This window comes from Gekko japonicus, unplaced genomic scaffold, assembly GCF_001447785.1.
Source record: "Gekko japonicus isolate JY-2015 unplaced genomic scaffold, Gekko_japonicus_V1.1 scaffold1476, whole genome shotgun sequence".
NCBI lineage: Eukaryota > Metazoa > Chordata > Lepidosauria > Squamata > Gekkonidae > Gekko > Gekko japonicus.
In genome coordinates this window covers 199,676-225,548 of record NW_015174319.1, presented here as the reverse complement: position 1 = coordinate 225,548, position 25,873 = coordinate 199,676, and the positions used below count along the sequence as shown (strand labels likewise).

Here is a 25,873-nt window from a genome sequence, read left to right as displayed (position 1 = left end):
TAATCCTGTGACTCTTTTCCTCCGGCTAAAAGTCTTCTTCGAACTTTCTTTTTAGCCAGATCTTTTCAAGATCCACAGCACTGCCATCATAATCTTGTATTGAGTTGTGTTCTTCTCCGTCTCCATATAAACTCAAGAAGGCAAAGACCCAAGCGGTCAAGGATTTTTCCACTAAGAAAAGAGTACCAAGCGTCTTTTGGGGGTCCAGATACTAGGTGAGAATGGTACGTGCCATTGGAAAAGGAGGTGTGAAGTGCAGAAAGACAGCGACACGTCAGTTCTGTTAACAGGCCTAAGTGAAGCATCTCGGGTCCTTGTGTGGGGTCACCGCTTTTGTGTGTCCCGAATCCACCACTTGTTTCCTGAGAGTCCCTTCCTCCTGCAGCCAAGCTCTTCCCAGCGCTGCAACAGACTTGTGATCTTGGGGTGGCCTTTGAGCTGTCCTGGGTGACAAATGCATCAGGCATTCCGATTAAGATGCAAGTTGAGCTGATGATATCATGTCTTATGTAAAGTTCAGGAGGCGGCATATTTTATTTTCTCCCATGAGCTTGCAAGCAAGAACAGCATCCCGGCCGTCCTGTGCTTCTGTTTGGGTGTGACCCCGATCCATTATGGATCCCGCCGCCTTTCATATCGTTCTGCAACATGCTGTTAGAACAGTGTTTTGTTTCCTTAGCAGCAAAGGCCACACTTTTATTGGCTGTTTTCACTTGAAATTCTTTCTTGAAAACTCCTGCTGCCAGTTATGATGTAAATTAAAACATTTGTAAAGTTTACTTACTTTTACTACTAGTTACTGCTCCCCCCCCCCCCCCCGGGGGAATTTGGCCTAGCTCTGATGTTTTGAATATAAACTAAAGAGCTATTTTGGTTTTTCTAAGAGTGTGATATTATGCCCAAGTGGTACCAAGTGGTAGACTTTGGAAGATCAACACAAGCAAAGTTCGTGTTGTAAAATTATTAGAGAATTCCAGGCTCCTTTGACAAACTAGAGTTCCCATAGTTCCTTGGTGGAATCCACGATAGTGAGCAATTAAAAAACAGCTCAGATTTCTAGTATGGGAGAAAACAAAGGCCTAGAACAGGAAATATGAGCAGAGCTTAAGCACGTTTAGACTTGGCCAAGTTTGGGGACCACGAAAGGCTAGACAGAACCAGTTTTCTATTTGATGGCAAGACGGCAAGCAAGGAACAACTTTCTCTTTCCAGAGGCCTTTCTCTACATTTTCATGCCCATCTTGCCATTTATTTATTTGAATATAAACCTCTGCTATTTTCTTCTGGGTTTCCTCAGCTCCCACTTATAGCCAAAAGAAGGGAGGTCTTTCTTGGGCATCCCTAGAGCCCTTCCTGAAATACCTGGGTATAATGTGTTCCCATTAGCCACGCTTCAGGCCCTAGGAGAGAAGTCCATGTGCTCAGGGTCACAAAGTGAGTTTTGCAGATTTGCAAGGATTTCTATCAAGATCTTCCACATCCTCAGGACTCCTATCTGTTGACTTTAAAAAGCTCACAGCTGAGATACAAGTTTGTGAGTTGTAACCTATATATTTGTTGTTTCCCAGATAGTTCTCCAGACAAAGCTAATGTCTGGGGGACTGACAGTTCCTGGTTGACATCCAAGGATCCATGGCAGTGAGTGTTTCCCCCCAGTCCATCTTCTCATCAGAGTGTGTCATCAATTTCTGCTGATAAGACTCTGCGCAGAAATTAGGATGTTATTTCCTCTTGAACTTTGTGCAGACTCTGGCAAAGGTCCACATTTCTAACTGGGCTCTGATGAAACTAATCCCGTAAGGAATTCGATGAGTGGCAAATTAGACAGACAACGTGACCCCTCTTCCCCCGTTTTGCATTTATTGGTCTAGAAGACGGCTCACACACACAAATATGTGCAAAGGGAATAAACTCCTCTTGACTTTGGAGTCCTCGGTAATCGTCTTTCCATTTTGGCTACTCCATGTCATAACCGAATGTTTCTCACCAGCCAGACAGTTTGGTGAGTCACTCCCTCGCGTTCTGTGTTTGTCTCTTATCAGGCCTATGGGACTGGGAGAGCTGTAGGGCTATTGCCCCAGAGCGTGATCCTGGGTGTTCTTTTCCTCTTCCAGCAGCTTGCATCCTGGTTGGACTTCTCTGCGACTGGTATAGACTTCACTGAAATAGCCACCCTTTAACAAGACTTAGTCGTAGGTTTGTACAAAACCCAAAAATAACATTTTGTAGACAAACGTTTAAGCTTCAACCTTTCTGCATGTTTCTCTGACTAGAGAATAATTATAGAATCTGGCTTGAGCCGTGCTCCTGAAGCTTGTGGGTTTTTAAGGACTTCAGGTTTTTTGGCTGCCTTGTTTAAGATCGTTGGCCAGTTCGTGTCTAAGCTCCATTTTAAACGCTGTTTTTTTGGCTCATGTTCTTCTTCTTCTTCTTCTAATGGCCCTTGGTTCTGAGCACTCCGATAAAGAGCCTCCCGGGGCAAATGGGGTCCATTAAACATCTGTTACTATCGGTGCGTGAGCTAGTCTGCCAGTCTGTCAAGGCCAGAGTATGCAAAGTCTCCTTAACTGCTTAAGCCAACTTGAGCCTGAACTATGACCAGCAAATTAGATTTTGGCAGTCTCTCTGAATGAAATAACTTTGCAAACAGAACAAGCAAAGCCTTTGGAGCAAAGTTCTCCAGTCTCCACAAGGGCTTGTATTGGTCTTGAATGTGTCTTCACAGACCAGGATGTCTCTGTCACTCTGTTCTCATTCTCCACCCCTGAATGTTTACTATAATTTTATGCATGCAAGGAGATCTCTGTTAAGAATCTTGTATCTGCAGTAAGACCCTGAACTTCACCAGCAAACTTACTTGTTTAACTGTTCACTTCAGCGGGCAGATGCTAGAGCGAGAATGCAGGCTCTAGTTTCAGGCCAGATAAACTGGTGTGGACATCAGATCCAAATGACCCTATAGTTGTTGTGACCAGGTAGGAGGAAGGTCAGGCACCTGCTTGCCTGGACATCTAAAAAATTCAAACCCAAGCCACCTTATAGTAGCTAGATAAAGCAAAACCATTTTGGAGAATGCTTTACGGTCACTGGGACAAACCAATGATCCTTGATAGCCTACATTTCAGCAATTTTTAAAAGGTGTACTTGGGGCTGGAACAATGTGTCAAGTTCCCAAAGGACTGCATAAAGCTTTCTAATAGCTTCATTGCATTTCCGAACACCAACCAGGGATGCAAATTCCAAACTTATAGATGATAGTATCTTAAGTTTTACGTTTTCAAGCTAACGTAAAGGGATCTTCCCACTCTTGGCCACCAATATAGTCAGAGTCGTTGACTTGCAACCTGAAAACAAGGACATTAGTATCAGACCTTAGGCTCAAGAATCCATTATCAACGTGAAAATGCTTTAAGGTAACCCAGGAAATTTTCTTTGCTATGGGATGGAATGAATAAAACTGAGTAGCAGTTTCTAAGCAAATCGTACAATTGCCCAGTTGTTAAGTGGCCAAGGATCCGTCTAAAAGAGATGCTGGACAATTGGCAATAAATTGCAGTTGTGCGCAGCCCTGGTTTGAATGGAATCAACATGTAGAGGAAAGAGAGTATTTAATCCTTCAACCCCCACTTAGGGCTCTTCTGCATTCTCATTTGCATCGCTTGTGTGACCCTATTGCATCATTCATTTTCTTTTCTGCGCATGTTTTGCTCCCTCTAGTGGTCAATTTGATAGTACATTGCTCTATGTCTGGCATATTTCCCTGCAGGAAAATATGCTGGACATACACAGGTGTAATACAGAATTGACCACTAGAGGGAGCGAAACACATACAGAAAAGGAAAATCCCCTGAAGAATTAGAGTCACACGAACGACAAGAATGAGGAAGAGCCCTTAGTTTCACTGATTGAAAATGACCCCTGTCACACAAATGCAGCTGCTGTTATTAGTGCTGAAAGGAAGATGTCAGGCAAAAGGTGGCTACCTGCCTTTCCCCCCTTGCCATGGTTAATAACAACACAGGGAATCCATGCAGGGTGGAAAGATTAGCCCCGTTCTGCCCCACCCATGTGGGCTTGACTGAATCAGGGACGCTCCTGGGTGAAAGATAAACTTTTTGAAAGAAAACCAGGAAGATCTAATCATGAATCTGCCCAGATCTTGTCTGGTGTCACCATGAGAAAATAACCCTTGCAGATACTGCTCTGTGAGCATCTGAGGAAACAGAGCGGCAGGCACACGAATGCAGCCATCTGTGGGATGCTTCCTTCCCAGCTGTCCTTTCGAGGCATCGAATGTTGTTAAACTTAACTTGGATGCAGAGCGTCTTCCTCAGAATGGCCTCTAATGGGTTACAGACCAGGGACCTACATGAGGTAACTCATCCTCCAGGAACAAGATAATATCCTTAATTACATTCCACTTTTTCATTCCAGTTCTAATCACTGGTTTACTGGAAAGCACTCCTTTGTATCGGAGCCAGTTTTCCAATCTGATTTCCACCGTGAAGTGTTTGCTTTGTCTTGTTCTACAGGGCATCCTATTTGCTTGCTGATGATTCCTCGTTAAACAGGGAAAATCGTCTTTTGATTTCAGCATGAATTGGATCAGCCTTCAGCTGCCTCTGGTGAGGCAGAAAATGGCTTACTAAAAAAAAAAGGAAGGAAAAAGAAGAGGGGTTTCTTCACTGTGTGGCAGCAAAGCTAACTTGTTTAGATTTTTCTTTTTGTAGCCAGATTCCGTTCACATTTACTTTGCAATAAGTCTACCAGGGGTCATTTCCTGCCGGAGCGCTGCAGAGCGGCGCTCCGGCAGTAAGGAACCCGGGACGGCCCCCACTGGAGAAGGGGAGGGGAGGCAGGCAGACATGCCCCCCCTTTCCCCTGAGCCTCTCCGCTTTTGCAGAGAAACTCAGGGGAAGGGGGGATTTAAATGCCTTTCTTTCCCTTGCCCAGATGAGGAAGGGAGAGAAAGGCATTCTAAACATTCCTGGGTTCCCTTCCCAATCTTCTCCAGGTGCCCCGCAAATGCAGGGCACCTGGAGAAGATCAGGCAGGGAACCCAGGCATGCTTGCATGCCTGCCCTTTGTCAGGGGGTGTGGCATATGCAAATGAGTTGTGCAAATGAGCTCCTGCACCTCTTTTTCTAGGAAATGACCCCTGAAGTCTACCTTTGGGTTCAGCATAGGGTGGCCAACTCTGGGTTGGGAAATTCCTGGGGTGACAAAGCTTGGCGAGGGCATGGTTTGGGCAGGAGGAATACCTCAGCATGGACCCATCTTTCAAAGTGGCCATTTTCTCCAGGGCAACTGGAGCCAGAGATCAATTGTAATTCTGGGAGATCTCCAGTCACCACCTGGAGGTTGGCAGTCCGAGTTCAGTGTTATTTACTCCCAAGTAAACATGCATGGGATTGCTGCTTTGGAGCTCAGTGTTTCCTGTCTCTGCCTACTCACAACCTCTTTAGGGAATGCAGATTCTCTCCCCCCCCCCCCCCCCCACTCTGAGTTTTAAGGATCAGTTCTGGGAAAACAGTTGCCTCCTGAGTGGGCCTGATTTGGGGGCGATTGAAGGGAAGAGGAAGGCACCTGGCTGGGGTCACAGGGCTTACCTTTAGCTCTTCATTGGCTAGGGAAAGGGCAAGCTTGTCGTAATCTTGCAGGGTAGAAAAGCATCCACTTTCCCTATGAATAAAGGTTAAAGCGCTTGGGGCTCCTCAGCTTGGAGAAATGACGGCTGAGGGGTGACACAATTGAATTTTATAAGATTATGCACGGGATAGAGCAGGTTGAGAAAGACGTACTTTTCTCCCTTTCTCACAATACAAGAACTCGTGGGCACTCCATGAAATTGCTGAGCAGTCGGGTTAGAACAGATACAAGGAAGTCCTTCTTCACCCAAAGAGGGATTAACACATGGAATTCACTGCCACAGGAGGTGGCAGCAGCTACAAGCATGGATAGCTTCAAGAGGGAATTAGATAAGCATATGGAGCAGAGGTCCATCAGTGGCTATTAGCCACAGGTTATAGATAGGAACTCTCGGTCTGGGGCAAGGGATGCTCTGTATGCTTGGTGCTTGGGGGGGGGCAAGAGTGGGAGGGCTTCTTGTGTCCTGGCCCCACTGATGGACCTCCTGATGACACCTGGTATTTTTGGCCACTGGGTGACAGAGTGTTGGACTGGAGGGGCCATTGGCCAGATCCAGCGTTGGCTTTCCTTATGTTCTTATGTTCCTGTTTGGGGGTACCCAGAGGTGAAGGATGGGAAATTCCTTGCTCTGTTCTCAGACAGATGCTGCAGTGGACAGCAGGGAAGGGAGAAAGTCAGCATGCAATTTGATAACAGTCGTCATGCTCAGAAGTCTTTGCTTATGATCTGCAGGGAGACGGAGTTGTGCGACTCAGAGAAAAACCACCGGTAGCTACAAACCAAGATGGTCCCTTGGGAGACGTTTACTGTTGGTATTAAAACGAAACAATCATCCCTATTACTTAGTACTAACCTTATTGGGGAGGCTCCTTGGCTCAGTGGCAGGGCCTCTGTTTGGCATGCAGGGAGTCCCCGGTTCAATCCCCGGCATCTCCACCTACCATCGGGTGGTAAAGGTAAAGGTAAAAGTTCCCTTGCTCGAAAGCCAGTCGAATCCAATTCTAGGGTTGCGGTGCTCATCTCCGTTTCAAAGCCGAAGAGCCAGCGCTGTCCGAAGACGTTTCCGTGGTCATGTGGCCGGCATGACTAAACACCGAGGCGCACGGAACGCTGTCACCTTCCCACCGAAGTGGTACCTATTGATCTACTTGCAATTTCTTGCTTTCGAACTGCTCGGTTGGCAGGAGCTGGAACTAGAGACAGGAGCTCACTCCGTCATGCGGCACTCGGGTCTCGAACTGCTGAACTACTGACCTTCCACAGCCTGCAGTTCAGCGTCTTAACCACTTGAGCCACCGCAGCTACCATCGGGTGGTAGGTGACATGAAAGACCTCAGTCTGAGACCTTGGAGAGCTGCTGCCAGCCTCAGTGGACAAGACTGGCCTTGGTGGAGGAACGGTCTGATTCCGTATCAGGCAGCTTCATGGCTTCACGCATTACAAGGCTGCAGCCTGCAAGGGGTCACGGGAAGGGGGGGGATAAATCCTCTTTGGGTTTCTTTGGCCTCTCAGGAGGTTGGGGAGAGGCCCATTTCCCCATCATTCTGGTGCTGCTCCTTCCCCGTTTCACTTAGTGTCAGACGCCATCGATATTTTGGGCCTTCTAAAGCAGTCTCTGTCAGCCGGCTGTTCTGTGGGTTTTTCTCCCCATTCCACTTCATGTACAAAGTCAACGTTTTCTGCATAGTCGAGGAACGTTCCACATGCCTGTTGGTGGGCTTCCTTGTCCTCCCTGGGCCATCGTAAGAGGAGCTGGCTGTTTTACTATCTGATAGCGATGACGAATAGAAGGGGAAGTCGTCGAAGTAGTGACAGACTTCACGTTCCTGGGATCCCAGATCACCGCAGACTGTGACAGCAGCCATGAAATTAAAAGACGCCTGCTCCTTGGGAGGAAAGCGATGGCGAACCTAGACAGCATGATAAAAAGTAGAGACATCACCCTGCCAACAAAAGTCCGCATGGTCAAAGCAATGGTATTCCCAGTAGTCATGTATGGCTGCGAGAGTTGGACTATAAGGAAGGCTGAGTGCCGAAGAATAGATTATTTTGAACTATGGAGAAGACTCTTGAGAGTCCCTTGGACTGCAAGGAGATCAAATCAGTCAATCCTAAAAGAAACCAACCCTGACTGTTCCCTGGAAGGCCAGATAATGAAACTGAAGCTCAAATACTTGGGCCACCCAATGAGAAGGGAGCACTCACTGGAGAAGACCCTGATGCTGGGAAAGACGGAAGGTCAAAGAAGACGGGGACGGCAAAGGATGAGATGGTCAGACAGTGTCATGGATGCAACGAACATGACATTGAGCAAACTTCAGAGGACAGCGGAAGACAGGAGGGCCTGGCGAGATCTTGTCCATGGGGTCGCGGAGAGTCAGACTCAACTCTGCGACTGAACAACAAAGCGATGACGAATAGTCAACAGCTTGGCCATCGCTGTAGGCTCTGGTTCAGAGTTCTGCTCAGCTAGCCATAACCACAAGAAGTGCCTTTGTATCGGTGTTCCCCCCCCCATCCCCCAAGTTACAGAACTGTCTCCTACGGGAGTCTCTCTCTGCCGGCCCCTTTTGGAGACACATCGTGTTCTTTTTCACTGTGCTCGAGGAGGGGAGTGGGGACTTAGCCGGCGCCGTGTCTCATTCTCCTTTCCATTATATTTTTATTTGTTTCCATTTATACGTGTGGCTGTGTATGTATTTTTATTATGAGAACATAAGAGCCCTGCCGGCATCAGAGCAGCGCTCCATCTCATCCAGCATTGTGTTTCCCGCTGCATCCGACTGGATGTCCCCGGAAGGCCCGCAAGTCAGGGCACAAATGAAAAAGCCTCACGCCATCGTGCTCCCCCTGCCACGGCATGTGCTGTTCAGAGGTATACTACCTCTGAAAATGGAGGTTCCATTTAGCTGTCATGCAGAAGTGGGTCCCCCCCCATAACTGCCGTCTGCTGCCAGGCTATCTTGGGAGCGGGGGGGACAGGGATGCAGTAGGTCTGCCTCACCTGTACGGACTTGCAGTGCCAGCCGGAACACCTGGACTGGGGCGAAATCTGTTGCCATTGTGGTCTTCCAGCCCCCGCCCCCGCAAACATGGCTGCTGCTCGTAGCTGCTCTGGAGAGGAAGAGAGAGGCTGTGCCCAGGGGATGCGTTTAGATCCGCAGCTCGGTGGAGGAGAAGGTCTGGCCCCTAGAACTGTCATCAGCTGCCAGGTTTTCCTGGCTCCCATTTCAGAGGAGGGGGAGATTGAAGGTGGAGAAGGATGCCAGACGAGAGCTGTTAGTCATGTTTGGAAGAGCCTTCAGTGGGACGGGAAGCTAATTCGCGGTCTTGTTTTAATTACTCGTGAGTGTCCTCAGAGACCCGCATGGGTGCAGAATGTCCTAGCAAAATACCTCTCATGAGGATGAGCAGGATGCGTGTGGAGGAAAGGCTTGTATACTGCAAGGAGCTGTCAAGCAGGGAGGTGTTGGCCCCCTCTGCAGCAGCAAGGGTGAGTCCACCCTGCATCGGGGTCCCCCAAAGGCAGCCCTTCCCATTTCCCTGTGGGACTGAACAGCAGTGGTCACGTGGCTGGTAGGAAAGGGAGGGAACGGCTGAAGCGGAGGCCAAACCCATTCCCTGCCCCCCGTCACTGAGAGTCAAGCCTGCTGTTGTGTACATGGCCCCGTCCTGGGTTCTGTTCCTCAGCTCCACTGCAGGAGGACGAAGTGCCAGGAACCGGCCTTTATTTGTATTGGGGCAGCCAGGACATGCAGAGAGCAGCTCAGGGAAGAAGCTCATTTGAACATCACCCAAGAACACCGAGCCCATGTCTCGCAGCCTCCTCGGCTGAAGGGGCAGCTAGGTCACGGCAGCTGAGAGTTGCACGGGTGCGAAGGAGCCCAGCAGTCAACTCTAGATTGCATTTCGATCTGGTGATGTTACAGACTTTGAATCCCTTCCAGGCGAGCTAATAGTTCTCAGAGTGGCCCCCGTTACCGTGATTTCCCGTGTTCCTCTAGAACATAGGATTCCCCTGGGAACTGTGTGCCTGTTTGTTTGTTTTTGTACATCTTGTCCCATTGCTGACACCACCCGTACACATTTTGGCTTGCCGATGTTCCAAAAGCAGGCACTCGGAGCATCCTTTGGCTCTTTGCCTTGGTGCGCTTCTTCCAAGCATAGCATGCTGGGGGGCGGGGCGGAGTGCGAGCCTGGGACAGCAGACCTCAATGATGTAATGATTTATTTGTTTGTAGCATAACGTCATCCATCCCTGTGAACTGTCTGAACCATTAAACTGCATCCTCCTGTTGTCCTCTGGACTTGTGGGCAATGCTCCCTCTAAGCTGTGGAGTCTTGTGAGCTAAAAATTCTACTTTGGGAGCTGCTGGCATCAATGTTGTGAGCGAGCGATTTGGCTGCTACATAAATTAGTTTGCTCTGGAGCCCTCCTTCCTGAGCGAAGACAAAAATGCGTGAGCCGTAGGCTAAAAAACTGTGAGCTAGCTCACATGAACTCAGTTTAGAGGGAACACTGCTTGTGGGCCAGTTTCAAGAAGCATTAAATCAAAGAGGAGTATAAGGGCTCCCAGAAGCTCCCTGAAAGTGAGGGGGTGGGAGAGGCTGTCTCTGACTAGGGGCAACGAGAGGCAACTTTAAGTACCCAAGGCTCTTTTCCATGTAGCCTGTAGCGGACTTGCTCACTCATGACTAGGGAAAGCACTGGGCTTGTTGATGATGCCAGTGGGCATCAAGAGTGACATTAAAAACCCATTATTAAAAGAGAATAACATAAACATGTTGTAGTCATGTCCTTATCCGCCTTCTCACACAAAAGCAGACTACACCTCAGAAATGACATTATAGCATTGGAAAAAGTGCAGAGAAGGGCAACTAGATTCCCAAAGTGCCTGCAGGGTTGGAACACTTTCCTTATGAAGAAAGGTTAAGGCACTTGGGGCTCTTTAGCTTGGAGAAACGATGGCTGAGGGTTGACATGGAGGGGTGACATGGAGCGGGTAGAGAAAGAAGTACTTTTCTCCCTTTCTCACAATACAAGAACTCATGGGCACTCCATGAAATTGCTGAGCGGTCGGGTTAGAACGGATAAAAGGAAGTCCTTCTTCACCCAAAGAGTGATGAACACATGGAATTCACTGCCACAGGAGGTGGCGGCGGCTACAAGCATGGACGGCTTCAAGAGGGAATTGGAGAAACATATGGAGCAGAGGTCCATCAGTGATTATTAGCCACAAGCAGGCCTCGGACCGGGCCGGAACGCACCGGTACGTCGCTCCGGGAGAGAGGCATGGGGGGCAGGGCAGTCACATGGCGAAGCCCCGCCCCCTTCTTCCGGCCGCCCTCTGCTTCCAGCCTCATTCTGTTCCAGAACGAGGAAGAAGCAGGAGGGTAAGTCGGCTTCCTTCCCCCAGTCTCTACCTGGCCGAGGCTGCTCCAGAAGCCTCCACTAGGCCTCCAGGGCCAACCCAGACCTTCCCAGAGGTGCACTCCCCCCGTTTCTGCCTGGCTGAGGCTGTTCTCGGCGGCAGCTGCAACGCCCGCGGGGGGGGGGCAAAACGTTCTCCTGCCTCCATGAGTCCTGGGGTGGTGGCCTTGGACTCATAGGGGCAAATTCCACCTCTTGTGAGAGGTCATTCTGGCTCTCCCAGCTGTCCTTAGGGGCTCTTTAAAAAGTTATGGCCGCTGCAACCACCGCGCGCGTGGGGGGTCTGCTGAGCTGCCCTCCCCGCCTTTTTCAGGCTCCGCGCCAGAGTGCCGGGCCTGAAAAACGGCCTGAAGAGCCACCCCCCCTCCTTTTTCAGGCTCCGCGCTAGAATGCCAGGCCTGAAAAAGGGCCAGCCGAATGTCAATTTTGGCCCCATTATATCTTATGGGCCATTGAAGTCAATGGTGAAAACATAGGGTATATTCTGGGGGCTGGAGGGGAGGGGGGTTGAGGGAGAGGCTCCAAACTCACAGGGTAGCTGCTGGAGCCTCTCCCCAAGATACCAACCAAGTTTGAAGAACATTGGACCAGGGGGTCCAATTCTACGGGACCCCAAATCCATGGGATAGAGCAGGTTGAGAAAGAAGTCCTTTTCTCCCTTTCTCACAATACAAGAACTCATGGGCACTCAATGAAATTGCTGAGCAGTCGGGTTAGAACGGATAAAAGGAAGTCCTTCTTCACCCAAAGAGTGATGAACACATGGAATTCACTGCCACAGGAGGTGGTGGCGGCTACAAGCATGGGCAGCTTCAAGAGGGCATTAGATAAACATATGGAGCAGAGGTCCATCAGTGGCTGTTAGCTACAAGGTATAGATAGGAACTCTCAGTCTGAGGCATGTGATGCTCTGTATTCTTGGTGCTTGGGGGGGGGCGCAACAGAGGGAGGGCTCCTAGTGTCCTGGCCCCACTGCTGGACCTCCTGATGGCACCTGGTATTTTTGGCCACTATGTGACAGAGTGTTTGGCTAGATGGGCCACTGGCCTGATCCAACACTGGCTTCTCTCATGTTCTTATGTCTGGGGCAAGTGATGCTCTGTATTCTTGGTTTTTTTGGGGGGGGCAGCAGTGGGAGGGCTTCTAGTGTCCCGGCCCCGCTGGTGGACCTCCTGATGGCACCTGGTCCTTTTGGCCACTGTGTGACACAGTGTTGGACTGGATGGGCCAATGGCCTGATCCAACATTGGCTTCTCTTATGTTCTGGAGGAAGGCTGCCTTGTGTTTCATTCTAGAACAGGGGTCCCCATCCTTTCTGAGCCTGCAGGCACTTTGGGAATTCTGACACTACGGTGGGCACAGCCACAAAATGGCTGCCACAGCTCCCCTTCAGTCACACAGTGCAGATGATGATGATGGTTGTGGTGGTGGTGGTGGTGGTGGTGATGATGATGATGATGATGATGATGATGATGATGATGATATATTATTGTCATTGTACATAGTACAACGAAATTAAAGGTGCAATCATTCGGTGATCTACAACCATACTCATACACTCACACAACCATTCACAACCATCCCATAACTCCCTTAAGGTTCACATTGCAACTTAAACCACCAATGTCACCGAAATCCTTGTGGTGTGGTGGCAGCTTTCCCAAAGCAAAGATTTTTCAAAATCTGCACAGCCATTCAAATCTCCTTTTGCCTTGCTGGATGAAAGCTCTCCACCAGCCCCTGCCCGCTTTCTAAAAACACTTGGTGGGCACCAGGAAAGGTGTTGGTGGGCACCCTGGCACCTACGGGTACCGCACTGGGCACCCCTGTTCTAGAGACCACTGAAAAGGGCGCTGTTGATTCCTTGTTTTATATGTGTGTGTGTCTCTTTAAAAGTTTGGTTGCATGGCTGTGTGATGGACTAGAATGCTTGAAGAGACAAGTGTGGTGTGATTGGTGATTGACAGAGGGGGGAGGGGTTTTAGAAAGTGTTTCTGAGTGGATGAATGGGTATGTCCTTCAGGAGTGACAGTTAGAGGTATGACAGTTGATAAAGACAGTTGTTAAGTTAGAGTTCTGAAGTCTGGGAGAGAAGCAGTTTTGTGTGCTTAGGAGTTAGTTCTGTGTATGAAGAAAAGTTGAATGTATATGAAACAAGAAAGTAAAGTTAAAGAGAAAAATAAAAAGTCTGAGTGACAGGCTAAAGTGAAACAGTAAACGTGAAGGAAAAAGGTGTTACAAAGGCCTGAAGGAAAAAGGTGTTACAAAGTTACATGCCAAGATCCCTGACAGTGAGAGAGAAAAGTGTGTGAAATATCAAAGCAATTGTTTAGTATTTACCCGTTCCTAGTTACAGTGTACTACCATATTATTTACGAATTATATCAACAAATCTACTTTTATTTAAGATACCAGTTCTGAAAGAAATACTTCCCAGGACCACATTAGTACCTCGGAAGCCTTAAAACTGACCTACCTACCCAGTGATAGAAATAGTATAGTATACAGGTTTGGAAAGCCTTAAATTTCCTGGTAGCAGCCGGATATACACAGTAAAACAAAACATAAAGAACACTTTAAAGGGAAACCAGACCTCCCCAGATAAGGGGTCGTCACGGGCACCCTCCCTAAGCTGAAGAAGAATGAGTCCTCTGGGGGCAGGATGTGTGTGTGACATGATGGGCAGGACTTCCTGGGTGCCAGAGAAAGCCTAGCTGAGTTTTGACATCCTCTGGAATGGGCACTTTAGGAATTACAGGAGCATAAGGAAGTTCTAGGAGCTGCGGTGGCTCAAGTGGTTAAGACACTGAACTGCAGACTGTGGAAGGTCGGTAGTTCAGCAGTTCGAGACCCAAGTGTGCCGCATGACGGAGTGAGCTCCTATCTCTAGTTCCAGCTCCTGCCAACCTAGCAGTTCGAAAGCAAGAAATTGCACGTAGATAAATAGGTACCGCTTCGGTGGGAAGGGAACAGCGTTCCGTGCGCCTTGGTTTTTAGTCATGCCGGCCACATGACCACAGAACCGTCCTCGGACAGCGCTGGCTCTTCGGCTTTGAAACGGAGATGAGCACCGCAACCCTAGGGTCAGACTCAACTGGCTTTCGAGCAAGGGAACCTTTACCTTTAAGGAAGTTCTGGTCCCGGAGTACACTAAAAGGGAAACAGCTCTCTGCAGGCTGCATATGGTTTGAATATAATAAGCCGCAGCCCACCAGATGTTGTCTATCTCATGTCTGTCACGGTTGCCCCAAAGTGGCATTTCCCATTAGTTTTGTATCATTAACCCGAACTTGATGGGCTTCGAGTTTCTTCTGGGTCTTAAGCATAATTGAATGCTGTTCAGAATAAGATATTACCAAGTCAATCGAGAGCCGGTGATACATGCGAAAACCGAAAGCAGATGATGGGATCGGGGTGGGGTAAAGGGGTGGTAATATTTATTGTGCCAGGAAACAGTTCAGATAATGAAACCTCTCTGCAAAATTGTTGTTTTCCCTTCTGCCTCCTGGTAGAACTGAAGTTGGTTTCAGTTTTCATAGTATTTTGGTGAGGACTCATGGAGAGGGAATCTAAACTAGACTCGCCTGGCGGATAAGGTTTTGGCAGATAACGTCTTGGCAGATTTGCAGTGCTATCCAGAGAAGAGTTACGGTGCCCGTTGACTCCAGTGGACTTAGGAGGGTGTAACTGTTTGGGGTTGTGCTGTTAAGGTGCTATTTTGAATTGGAATAATGCAGGATGGGATACTCAGATATCACCTTGGTGGTGGCACGCTTTCAGTTTTGATCTTGCACCCAAGCGTAAATGTTTCAGGGTGGCTGCTGCTCATTTTACCACAGCAGAAGACAACTTTGTTGGCTGTCACATCCTTGACTTAATCTGAGTCCTGAAAACATGAGATCAGGAAAGGTACCAGGCAGTGTTCCCTCTAAGCTGCGTTAGTGTGAGCTAGCTCACAGTTCTTTAGCCTCCGGCTCACACATTTTTGCCTTAGCTCAGGAAGGAGGGGCTCCAGAGCAGACTAATTTATGCAGTAGCCAAATGGCTTGCTCACAACTTTGATGCCAGTAGCTCACAGAGTAGAATTTTTGCTCACAAGACTCCACAGCTTAGAGGGAGCATTGGTACCAGGTGTATCTTTTTGGGGGGGAGACCCAGAAGCTACTAATTTGATAAAGCGGATCCATTCCAGTCCACAACAAGAATACGTAACTCATGTATTTTTCTCCATGTCTACTACTTGTGTTGGGTTGTGTATGTACACAGCCACACCACAGCCAGATTATCTTTGAAATCTAAGCAAAGGAGATATGGGATGACTGTTTGACCTGACGGGGGCTATGCTGGAAGCCGGTAGGATCCGGGCAGAATTCCTGGGATGCCAACACTTTAGTAACCTTGAATTTCTTTGGTAGCGTGGTCCTCATAAAATGGGGCAGACCCCACCCATGCTCTGACTCACCCCCCCCCCCCCGCGGGTGTGTAGTGGGGTTTTTGGGACCAAACCGGTTGGACGCTCCTAATTTAGAGATGCTTGTTATGAGAAAATCACGAATTCTCCATCCATTTGAACTTCTGAAGCTGGCTTCTCCTGAGTCAGACCACTGGTCCATCTAGTTCCGTATTGTCTGACTGTCAGTAGCTCTCCAGGATCTCAAGCAGAGGAGGGTCTCCTCCAGTCCTTGATGCCGGAGATCCTTTCACTGGAATGGAAATGCCAAGGAGTGAACTGGGGGGAATCTTCTCCATGCAAAGTGGATGCTAGCACACTAAGTCAATTCCGCTCTCCTGATTTTTTTGAATTCCCCCCCCCCCAGAAAGGTGGCAACATCTCCTAGTAAAGAATATCAAGAATATTCCTGGGAGATCCCCATTTGTGATCCTTGAAGTCTTGCTTCATAGCCCATGAGCACAAATCCTTGCCACCGTTGGTCCTTTTCCTCCCAGCCATCTGTTCAAGCTGGAACTTTCCCTAGAAGCGAAAGGGACCAAACTGAGGCTACCATTCTTTGGTCATGTAAAGACAAGTCTCAGTGGAAAAGGCAGTCATGCTAGGAAAAACTGAAGGCAGCGGGAAAAGTGGAAGAGGGACCGCCTTTCCCCACATGAGGGACCGCCTTTCCCCACATGTTCCCCCAAGAGCACTACGGTCGGGGGCCCAAAATCTGTTGGTCATCCCAGGCCCCAAGGACACCAAATTGGCTGCGACCAGGGCCAGGGCTTTTTCAGTGGCGGCTCCTCCCTGGTGCAATGAGCTCTTGGGGGAGATCCGGGCCCTGCGGGACCTTATGCAGTTCCGCAGGTCCTGCAAGACGGAGCTCTTCCGCCAGGCCTTTGAGTAGGAGCCGCCGCCCCACTATTCCACCATCGTCATGGTTCCTTAAAGGATGTACCGACGAGGCCCTGAGGAAGAACCTGGACAACGTAAAGATGATCCAATAAGCCGTCGCCACTGGGCATAAATATCATGGGAGCACCACCTGGAACTGTGTTGATTCTATCCTGGACGTAGGAGATTAGTAATTGAGTGAGCACCATTGTTTTAAGTGTCGGATGTTTTTATTATGTTTTATATGTTTTTAATTATGGCACGGCTAATTACCCTGCCCTTGTTAGCCGCCCTGAGCCCACTGGGGAGGGCGGGATATAAATGTGAAAAATAAATAAATAAATAAGAGCCAACACAAGATGGATTGACTCCATCAAGGAAGCCACAAAGGCCCTCTGTTTGCAAGACCTGGGCAAGACTGTTAAGGAGGGCAGGACATTTTGGAGGATAGTAATTCATAGGGTTGCCATGAGTTGGAAGCGGCTTGGCAGCAATTCACACACACACACACACACACACACACAAATATTTACACAGCGCTTCTTACGGCAAGTGGTTTGCACAATGAGATACCTCACTTGTGAATAGTCGATAAGCAGCCGCCTTCCAAGTCGCGAGGTTCTCACGCAGGGCCGCTGCTCCCGCGGCCTTTAAGCCAAGCAGTGAGAAGCAGGACTTTTCTCTTTTGCGTGTTGCTGGGTCTTATTACTGTTTTTAAATGAAGAAGCAACCCCGGGATTGGCCCAGCCTAATAACCCAAAATAGCTGCAATAAAAATGTGCTTTGCAAACTTCAGCAAGATGGCTTGGCAGCCCGGAGGCTGAAGTCCTCGTCCTCCTCCTCGATGGAAACAATGCTCTGCTCTTTCACCACACATCTTCCTACTTGGAGACGTGTAATGTCAGGAGTGAACATAGATGTGGCGGTGGCTCCTTGAGCAGCAATAAACATTAATGAAGCAAGCATGTGACCTGAGCCGTTAACTGAGGTTTGGGAGCCATGCCTTCAGACAGAAATCTGGGGAGAGGGGAGGAGGAGAATGTATTGCATTTTAATTTTTTCCCCCTAGTCCGGCAGTTAAATGCTAATTGGGGGGCTATTGGTTGCAGATGGGAGCTATTTTTAAAAAGGAATGAAGTCCTGGGGGCGGGGGAGGAAGGTCACAGTTGTGTTGCCTGGCTGGGATTCTGCATTCAACTGTTACACAGATTAGTGTTATGCAGGGCTTTTTTTTTTTTGTAGAAAAAGCCCAGCAGGGACTCATTAGCATAATATGCCACACCCAACAGCAGAAACGTATTAGCATATTATGCCACACCCCGACAGACCAGCTCATTAGCATATTAGGCCACACCCCACATTACCAGAACTGTGGTCATCCAGCCACACCCACCTTTTGCTTCTTATTCTGTTTACCTTGTTTGTTGTCAAAACCCAGGGCTTTTTTGTAGCAGGAACCCTTTCCATGTTAGGCCACACCCCTAATGTAGCCAATCCTAATGAGTTTCTGTTGTTGGGTGTGGCCTATTATTACTGAATGCCTGCTGGGCGTGGCCAACTCAGGAGCCAGCCGGAACGCCGTTCCTGTGCGTTCCTGCCCAAAAATAGCCCTGGCTGTTATGACCACCATGGCTCGAAGTCATTGAGGTGAAAAAATCCAAATAGTCCCACGTGTGGCTCTTTGCAGTGTGTTCCAGGCCATCACCACCCTTATGTGACCAGGCAGGGCTGGTTGAGGTGTCCATGTGCTGAGGGCGTACTGTGCAATGGAGCATGGGTCCTGGAAAGGAAACGTTCATCTCTGTGCAGAATGCCGATGGGGCCCACACATGCACAATTTGACCCGCCACCATATTTCCATCTGTCTGCTACGTATTTATCCTCTGCTTCCTCCCGCCCACACACACACACACGTTTTATCCTAAGGCGACCTTAGTGAGACAGGTTAGGAAAAGAGAGAACAGCCGATCTAGCTTCATGACGGAGTGGGGATACAAACCCAGGTCCCCACAGTCAAAGAGAGCAAAAAAGAAAGCGAAAAGCCACCTTGGACTGACTGGTTGACTTTTATACGCAACAGTGTAAAATGTCCTCCTCTTTCAACTCCATGTAGGAATGTGGCGGCCTTTTGTGGCTTAGCTCTCCAGCATCACTGGGCCTTCTGAGTCGGGGGTGGCAAAGATGCGTGGTGGTGGCAGTGAGCTTTCCCGTCTGCCTCTTAGCACGCGGCCAAGGGCATGAGAAGTGTTCCAACAGGGCCCGGTTTAACGAGACACTTCGTTATAGGATGCCGGCCCAGACACCTGACTTGATCCCCAGTTCCTTTCACTCGGGAGGATAAAGCACAGGAAGAAACACCTCCCCCCTCCCCAAAGAGCAGGGCCCTTCCTCCAGGGAGCTCAGCGTGACGCTGTATATGGTGCTTCTGGCCTCCATTTTATCCTCACAACAACCCTGTGAGGCGAGTTAAGCTAAGAGAGAGCGACTGACCCAGTGTCACTCAATGGGATTGGCGAGCCAAGACTCAGTCCAGCTATTGGTTGGAAGCACTGCATTAGTACTTCCACTTCCTGTGACAAAGGCCACCTGAAATGGCCTCCGTGTGATCGATGGTGGAGGGGGGGGGGGAACCACTTCTAGGTCCAAGAGAGGAGGTTGTTTCTGTTCCTGCCAACTTCTGCATCCTTGAAAGATATGTTTTTCTTTAGCTGTCCAATATGTCTCTGTGGGAACCAAATTTTGATGTTGGTAATAATCTTTAATCTGTCCTGCTAAACTTTTAAACTAGTTTGTTGTATTTAGCTGTGTATATTTGTAATTCTTACTTTTGCCAAGGTTTTGACACGATATGGCCAAGATCTCCCTACCAGCTTACAATCTGTTTTCAATCAGCCTTTTCAGCACAATGGCTTTCTATGAGAGTTGTAGGAGGCACTTCCATGGACCTCTCAAATGACTTTTCAGTTAGGTTTTTAAAGCTGGACCTGATACGATCTCCTGTGTTCATGCCACTGAGCCAAACCAAAGCAGAGAGGAGCATCTTCGGGGTCTCTTTTCGGCATGCGTTCCCTAAAACCATCTGTTCAGCTGGAATGGCATTTCTGTTTTCTTTGGGTTTATTGGCCATCTTCTGTTACCTGCTTTGTGTCAGCATGAAAGGATGTCTGAGAAGCCCTCTGGAATTGCAAAGGAAAGTTCAGCCTTGGGGCAGGCTGTTTGTTGGCAGGTAAGGAATACAGCACTGAACTGGTGGTCCAGAGATCCCATGAACGGCCAAACAAAGGCCATATTCTTGCTCAAGAACCACTTGCCAGAGTTCTCACATAGATCTGGCTTTCTGCTGAGCCGGGAACAAAGGCTTCCTTGCACTTGTAGCCACTGTAGAATTGCGCTGCTGTTATTAGTATTTATCTGTTACTTTTCCTGTGCGTTTTAAGAAGTTTTGGAAACATCTGATTAGAGACATTAAAAACAAACAAAGCTCATAAGCTTGCCCAGGCAATGGTACACAGACGTTCCCTCTCTGGTCCTAGAGTCCCCCGCTCTTTTACCCTGCGCCTGAGATCTCATGCACCAGGGTTGCGTCGTTCATTTCCACAGAAGGAGCCACTGTGAACACACTTGGGGAGGCCGACAGAAATCTGCATCTTCCATTGGGATTAAAGAGGGGAAGGCTTTGTGGGCACTCAGCGCTGTGTGTTCATCTGGGCTTCTGCACCCAGAGCTTCCCGACTGCTTGGGGCAGCGGCATCTAGGTCACCAGTGAATCATGACGCAGTGGGAAAGCTGTGTCCCAAGACCCTTTGCAGTATCCCACTGTGCCTGTATTCAGCTATAATGTTTGGGTTGCGTGCAACTGTGGTTAGTTGGTATCTTCTGTGACCCGTGAGGGTCACAGAAGATACCAACTAACCACAGTTGCACGCAACCCAAACATTATAGCTGAATACAGGCACAGTGGGATACTGCAAAGGATCTTGGTTATGCATCTCAGATGGGACATTGGGTATGGCCGGGTGCCTTGGACTGACCCTGCTTGTCCGCCTTAAGAAATGGCTGGCTACTTACACACTTTCTTACAGTGTGGCCTAGCTGAGAGTTAGGAAGGATGAGACAAGGGTATTAAACACGTCTTGTGTGCTACACAGGTCCAGAAATTGTTGGGATCTGTGGTGTAACCCAATCGCATCAAATCTTAGAAGAAGAGATTGGAGTTATACCCCCACCCTTCATTACACAAAGGAGTCTGAGAGCGGCTTACAATCTCCTTTCCCTTCCCCTCCCCACAACAGACACCCTGTGAGGTAGGTGGGGCTGAGAGAGCTCCTTTGAGGACTGCTTGTGAGAGAAGAGCTCTGAAAGAACTTGTGACTGACCCAAGGTCACACCAGCAGCTGCATGTCTCTAATCCCAGATTAGAGTCCACACCAGTGTTCCCTCTAATATGAGTTAGTGTGAGATAGCTCACAGTTTTTTAGCCTCCAGCTGACACATTTTTGTCTTACCTCAGGAAGGATGGCTCCAGAGCAAACTAATGTATGCAGGAGCCCAATCGCTCGCTCACAGCTTTCATGCCAGTAACTCAAAGGGTAGAATTTTTGCTCACAAGACTCCACAGCTTTGAGGGAGCATTGGTCCACAGTCCTAACCACTACACCAAACTGGCTAAGCAGGGTTGGTATTTGGGTGGCAGGCTGCCAAGGAAGGCTCAGCAATGGCAAACCACCTCTGCTTCTCAGTCATGAAAACCCCTTGCTGGGGTTACCCTACGTCGGTTACGACTTGATAGCACTTACATACAAAAGATGAGAGCTGCTCCATAGCTTTTGTTGGTTGAGTTTTGTTAGCACTCTTACCCTAGCAAGTAAAATGGCGGAAATGCTATCCCTCTCTGTTTAGCTTAGCTCTGAAGAAGAAATCCCTGGACAAATTCAAAGTAACTTCCCTGCATACGTCCCCTGGTACACCTCTCACACTGTCTACTCTGTGGTTGTTCTTTGAAGGTGGCCTGCCAGCATCTAATACCCCGTGAAAGAAATATTTAAAAGAGTTGGGGATTCAGCACAGCTGTGGCAATATTTTATTGCTTGTAAAAAGTGCATTGCTAAAGGGTCTCCGTAGCGCTGATGCGAAATGAAATGGAGACATGTCAGATGTGCCCCTTTACGGGCTTCAGGGGCTATTTGCATTGTCGGCTGAAGACGGGTTGATTGGTTGGCTGGTGATGCTTTTGGACTTGACGGCAGGCCTCCTTTGTCATTTGATAACAGAAAAAGAAAGCTGCTAGCCAACTGGAGAGGATTCAGAGGTACCGAGCTGTGACCAAGTCTAGATTGACCCATGCGTTGGCCCAGCATATTTAACAATAATATACCGCAGTGCTATATTGGCTTACTTTTCTTTAGCAGTAGAAGGATGAGTTGGGTGGAGGGGAAGGTCTCTGTTTTCCACCAGTGTTCTTATCTGGTTGAGTCATAATTTCTTAGGCAGCACAGTAGCTTTGAATAGAAGCTGTAAAATAAATTAGATTCTAATCTGTACACTCTGAACTTGTCCCGCACAACTGCATCGCAGGCTGTTTAATTAAGAAGCGTCTCCATCAGTCCAGGGGCCATTTGATTCCTTCCTTGCTCGCTCTCTTAGTCTCTTAAACTGTGAAGGACTATTTAAAAAAAAAAAATCCACAGCAATACATAGCATATTTTATGCAAGGTGGGGCACGGGGCACACATCCTTCTCAGCATCCCACTTGTTACGTTTGCCGTTTACTTCCAAGCAAGCCCGGTGTTTGTACTGTAAGCAGAATATTTAACCAGTGAGAGAAGAGTCCAGCTTGAACAAATGTCCAAAGAGGAGTGCGGCTGAATTGGAGGGTTTTACATGGTCCCAAAGCCCCTTGGAAATGATTGAGTACTCCTTTCTTGAAAGAACAGGTTTCTCTTCCAAATCCTATAAACCCCGCAGGGTTAACTGATACGTTGATGGAGAGTTTACTCCCTCACTTATAACCCCAGATCCCTCTCATCTGTTTTCCTTCTATGGATCAGTTAGGGAAGATTAATTTGATCCCTTCCCTGTTACAAATCCTAGGAATGGAGGTTCTGGGAGCCGGGTGTCTCGGGAGGTTTTCACAGTATTTAGTAGATTCTTGCTCCCTCTTTTTTTTTTAATTGCCAAACGAAACCGAATCTCCCTTTCCTTGTTTAATAACCCTCTGAGGTTTGGGGATTTGAATAAACCGCTGAACTGATAGAATCACAGCACCTACCCGCAGAGCTGCTGTCAATGGAAAAATTGTGAAGCTGTTTTCTGAAACGCCAGCCCTGCGCCATGACGCCTGTTTACCCAGATGGCTTCGAACGTTCACTTATTTCAGGGCCTGGACCGAGATTTTTAGAACTTGGAAACAAAAGGTTTTGTGTGAGAGGTTTGTGGGTTTTTTTCCTTTCTTTCCCCCCTCTGAGATTCATTGAGATATTGTGCAACTCTGGTGAGGGAAGAGGAAGGAAGGTCCTATTTTAGAAATGGGCTAGGCTGACCTGTGTAAAGGTCACATTCCATCACTTCTTGAACTGTGATTTAATATAATAGATCAGCACATTTTTGAAAAGAGGATGCCTTATCATTTTCACATGAGCGGTAGCAGTTTGAGAACAAAACTTTCCTGAAATCAAAGGAGCTGGACTGACGTGAACAAAGGGTTTAGGAGGAGGATTGTGAACTCATTAAAGTATTCTCCCCATATGAGCACGGAGGTCCACCAACCAACACTTTCTGGTGGTGCCCGGCCCCAGGGATATCCGACTTGCCTCGACCAGGGCTAGGGTCTTTTCGGCCCTGGGCCCTGCCTGGTGGAACAAACTCCTGTGTGAGATCAGGGCCCTGCGGGATTTACTACATTTCCGCAGGGTCTGCGAGACAGAGCTCTTCCGCCGGGCCTTAGGTTGAAGCAGCGGGCGTCCCCCTTCCTCCCTGGGTTACCTCCATCAGTAGCCTGGGTCCTTTGAGATCCTAAATTTTAAAGTTCTCCGAACAGAAACTGAAATCATTAAACCAGCATCTGGTTTTTACTAGAGTTGTATTGTGCGGTGTCATGTTGTATTTTTAAATGTAAGTTGTGTTTTAAAATGTTTTAATTGTATTGTATTTTATTGTTGGAGGACGGGGATATAAACACAATCAATCAATCAATCAAGGGGAGGGCGGGATATAAATGCAATAAATAAATAAATTGGAACCTGTGATCTTCCCTCTTGCTTCAAAACTCTTCTTGGGACTAATTCGCACAACACTTCTTTTGACCCATCCTGTCCTTTATCGAGTGCATGAAATAAATGGATTGTGTGAAATAGTTTGTCAGTAGGAACAAGAGCTACACATTTATTAAACCGGAGTGACCGAGTGTAATTGGCCTAAAGCTGGTGGAGTTCCCACAGTGGCAATCATGGGAAACCATATCCTCCTCATGGCAAACCGGGAACTGAGCAGCTGTTTGAGAGAAGTTGGTTTTGTGCGGCCTTTAAAAGGTTTGCGGCTTCTTTTGCATACTTCGCAATCGTGCAGATAAAAGCGAAATGCTTTAAACAACAGTGTCAAACTGACACTGAAGCAGTATTCAAAATGGCAACGTAGACCCAACAAAGAACCAACAGTTCACAAATGATTGTTTTCCTTGGTACGTACCAAAGGCAAAATTGACATAATTATGATTCCATTGTCAATGCCAATAATATGCAACAGTGAAATGAAGACATTTCCATAAAATATGAAATGGTTCTAGACTATGGGCTATTAAATGCCTCTTGGAAAGATTTATTTTTCGTTAGGGATTAATTGTCTATCAGACAAGGACACTGTTGTTTCCTGGCAGCTCTTGTGGTCTGAATTATTATTATTGACTGAAGGATCAGTGGAACTTTTCTGGTCTCGAGCCTGCTGCTGGCGTTAGCAGATGTTTTGCAACGCACCTGTGATGACGTCTGCTCACAGGATACTCTCTCTGTTGGTTTCCCTGCAGGTGCTACAGGGTGCTCAGTTGATTGCCGTCGCATCCTCCGACCCTGCAGCTGGTGGCGTTGACGGATCGCCGCTCCAAGGGAGTGATATCCAAGTCCAGTATGTCCAGTTGGCGCCCGTGACGGACCACTCGGCTGCGAATCAAGTGCGTAGATCGTGTCCCGGTTTGAAGGGGGATGGTGCGTGGGGGCCATCAGAGGGGAGCTATGGTGCCATCCGCTGGTGTTCTGCGCCCACCAGACTTGCAAGCCTCAAATGAGGACCGAGTCAGCAGCCCTCTTGTGAAGCGCCCTAAGTAGCCTTTGCAGACCTGCCCAGTGGTGTGATGCGGAACGGGTTTAGGCTAAAAAACCAGGCTTGGTAGCAGTAAAATCCGGAATCCAAGTACCCAAATAAATGATTCAGATTAAGTACATTTGTATATATTTGTTTATTTGGGGCAATTTGTTTTGCATATCTCTAGCTGCAGGGAGGGCAAGAATTTATTATTTATTATTTATTTCTCAAATCTATACCCCGCCCTCCCACCCAAGGCCAGCTCAGGGCGGCTAACATAAAATCAGTCTATTTCTGAACAGCCCTGAGGCTCCATTACTTGGCCTCAGCCTTAGAATTCCTCTGCTTTCTGAGATTCCCTTAAACTCTGCGCCCACCTTCGCCTTTATCTGTGTAGTCAAAAGGGCCATTTGTATTTTAAACAGAAGCTGAAACTCTTAAGGAAGGAGAGTTCTCCCATTACTATCAAATTACTTGCCTCTTAGTGGCTCTTTTTTAATATTATGGTTTATAATTGTAAGCTGCCTCGAACAGGATCCTGAAGAGGTGGTGCAGGAATACTCTATAAATAAGCCCTTGATTTTTTTCCCCTCCACACTGCTGAGTATCGGAGATGGAAAGCCCAGACAGTGCCTGGAGGCATCACCAGGCAGGAGGGATGGCATCCCAATTTCTGCCGAGATTTTGTGGGTCCCAGTGTTTTGTTTGAAATGGTGCAGAACTCATGGGTGTTGCTTTTTAGTTATCTTCCTTAAGAGGGTAGATCAAGATAGTTGGCCACGCTAGTCCGGCTGTAGCAGCAGAAACGAGCAAGAGTCCGGTAGCGCCTTCAAGACTAACAGCATTTGTGGCAGGGGAGGAGCCTTCCTGAGTCAATGCTCATATCTTCCGATACCAAAGCTGATGGATTTCCATTCTGTACTGCTAAATGTGGTCCCTTCCATGTCTGTAGCAGTAGAAAAGAGCAAGAGTCCAGGAGCACCTCAAAGACTAACCACATTTGTGGCAGGGGAAGGGCTTTCCTGAGTCACTGCTGACTTCTTCAGAGGGTGTAGCTCAGAATGTTGTATCTTTGAACATTTATCACTCTAGAACCCCAACAAAAATCAAGACGTTGCAACACAAGTGACCGTCTTGCAGGCCAGGACCCCACAAGGGGCCTGGGCTGCAGG

At 48.2% G+C, this 25,873-nt stretch overlaps 1 protein-coding gene across 3 annotated transcripts in view; it reads left to right on the top strand.

Annotated features, from left to right (window-relative positions):
• BANP (BTG3 associated nuclear protein) overlaps positions 1 to 25,873 on the top strand; it is a 229,860-nt gene that overhangs the window by 190,233 nt on the left and 13,754 nt on the right. For all 3 annotated transcript variants that reach the window (XM_015424217.1, XM_015424215.1, XM_015424214.1), the window contains exon 11: positions 24,427 to 24,570. In XM_015424217.1, coding sequence (XP_015279703.1) covers positions 24,427 to 24,570 — 144 coding nt within the window. The remainder of the gene's footprint in view (positions 1 to 24,426; positions 24,571 to 25,873) is intronic.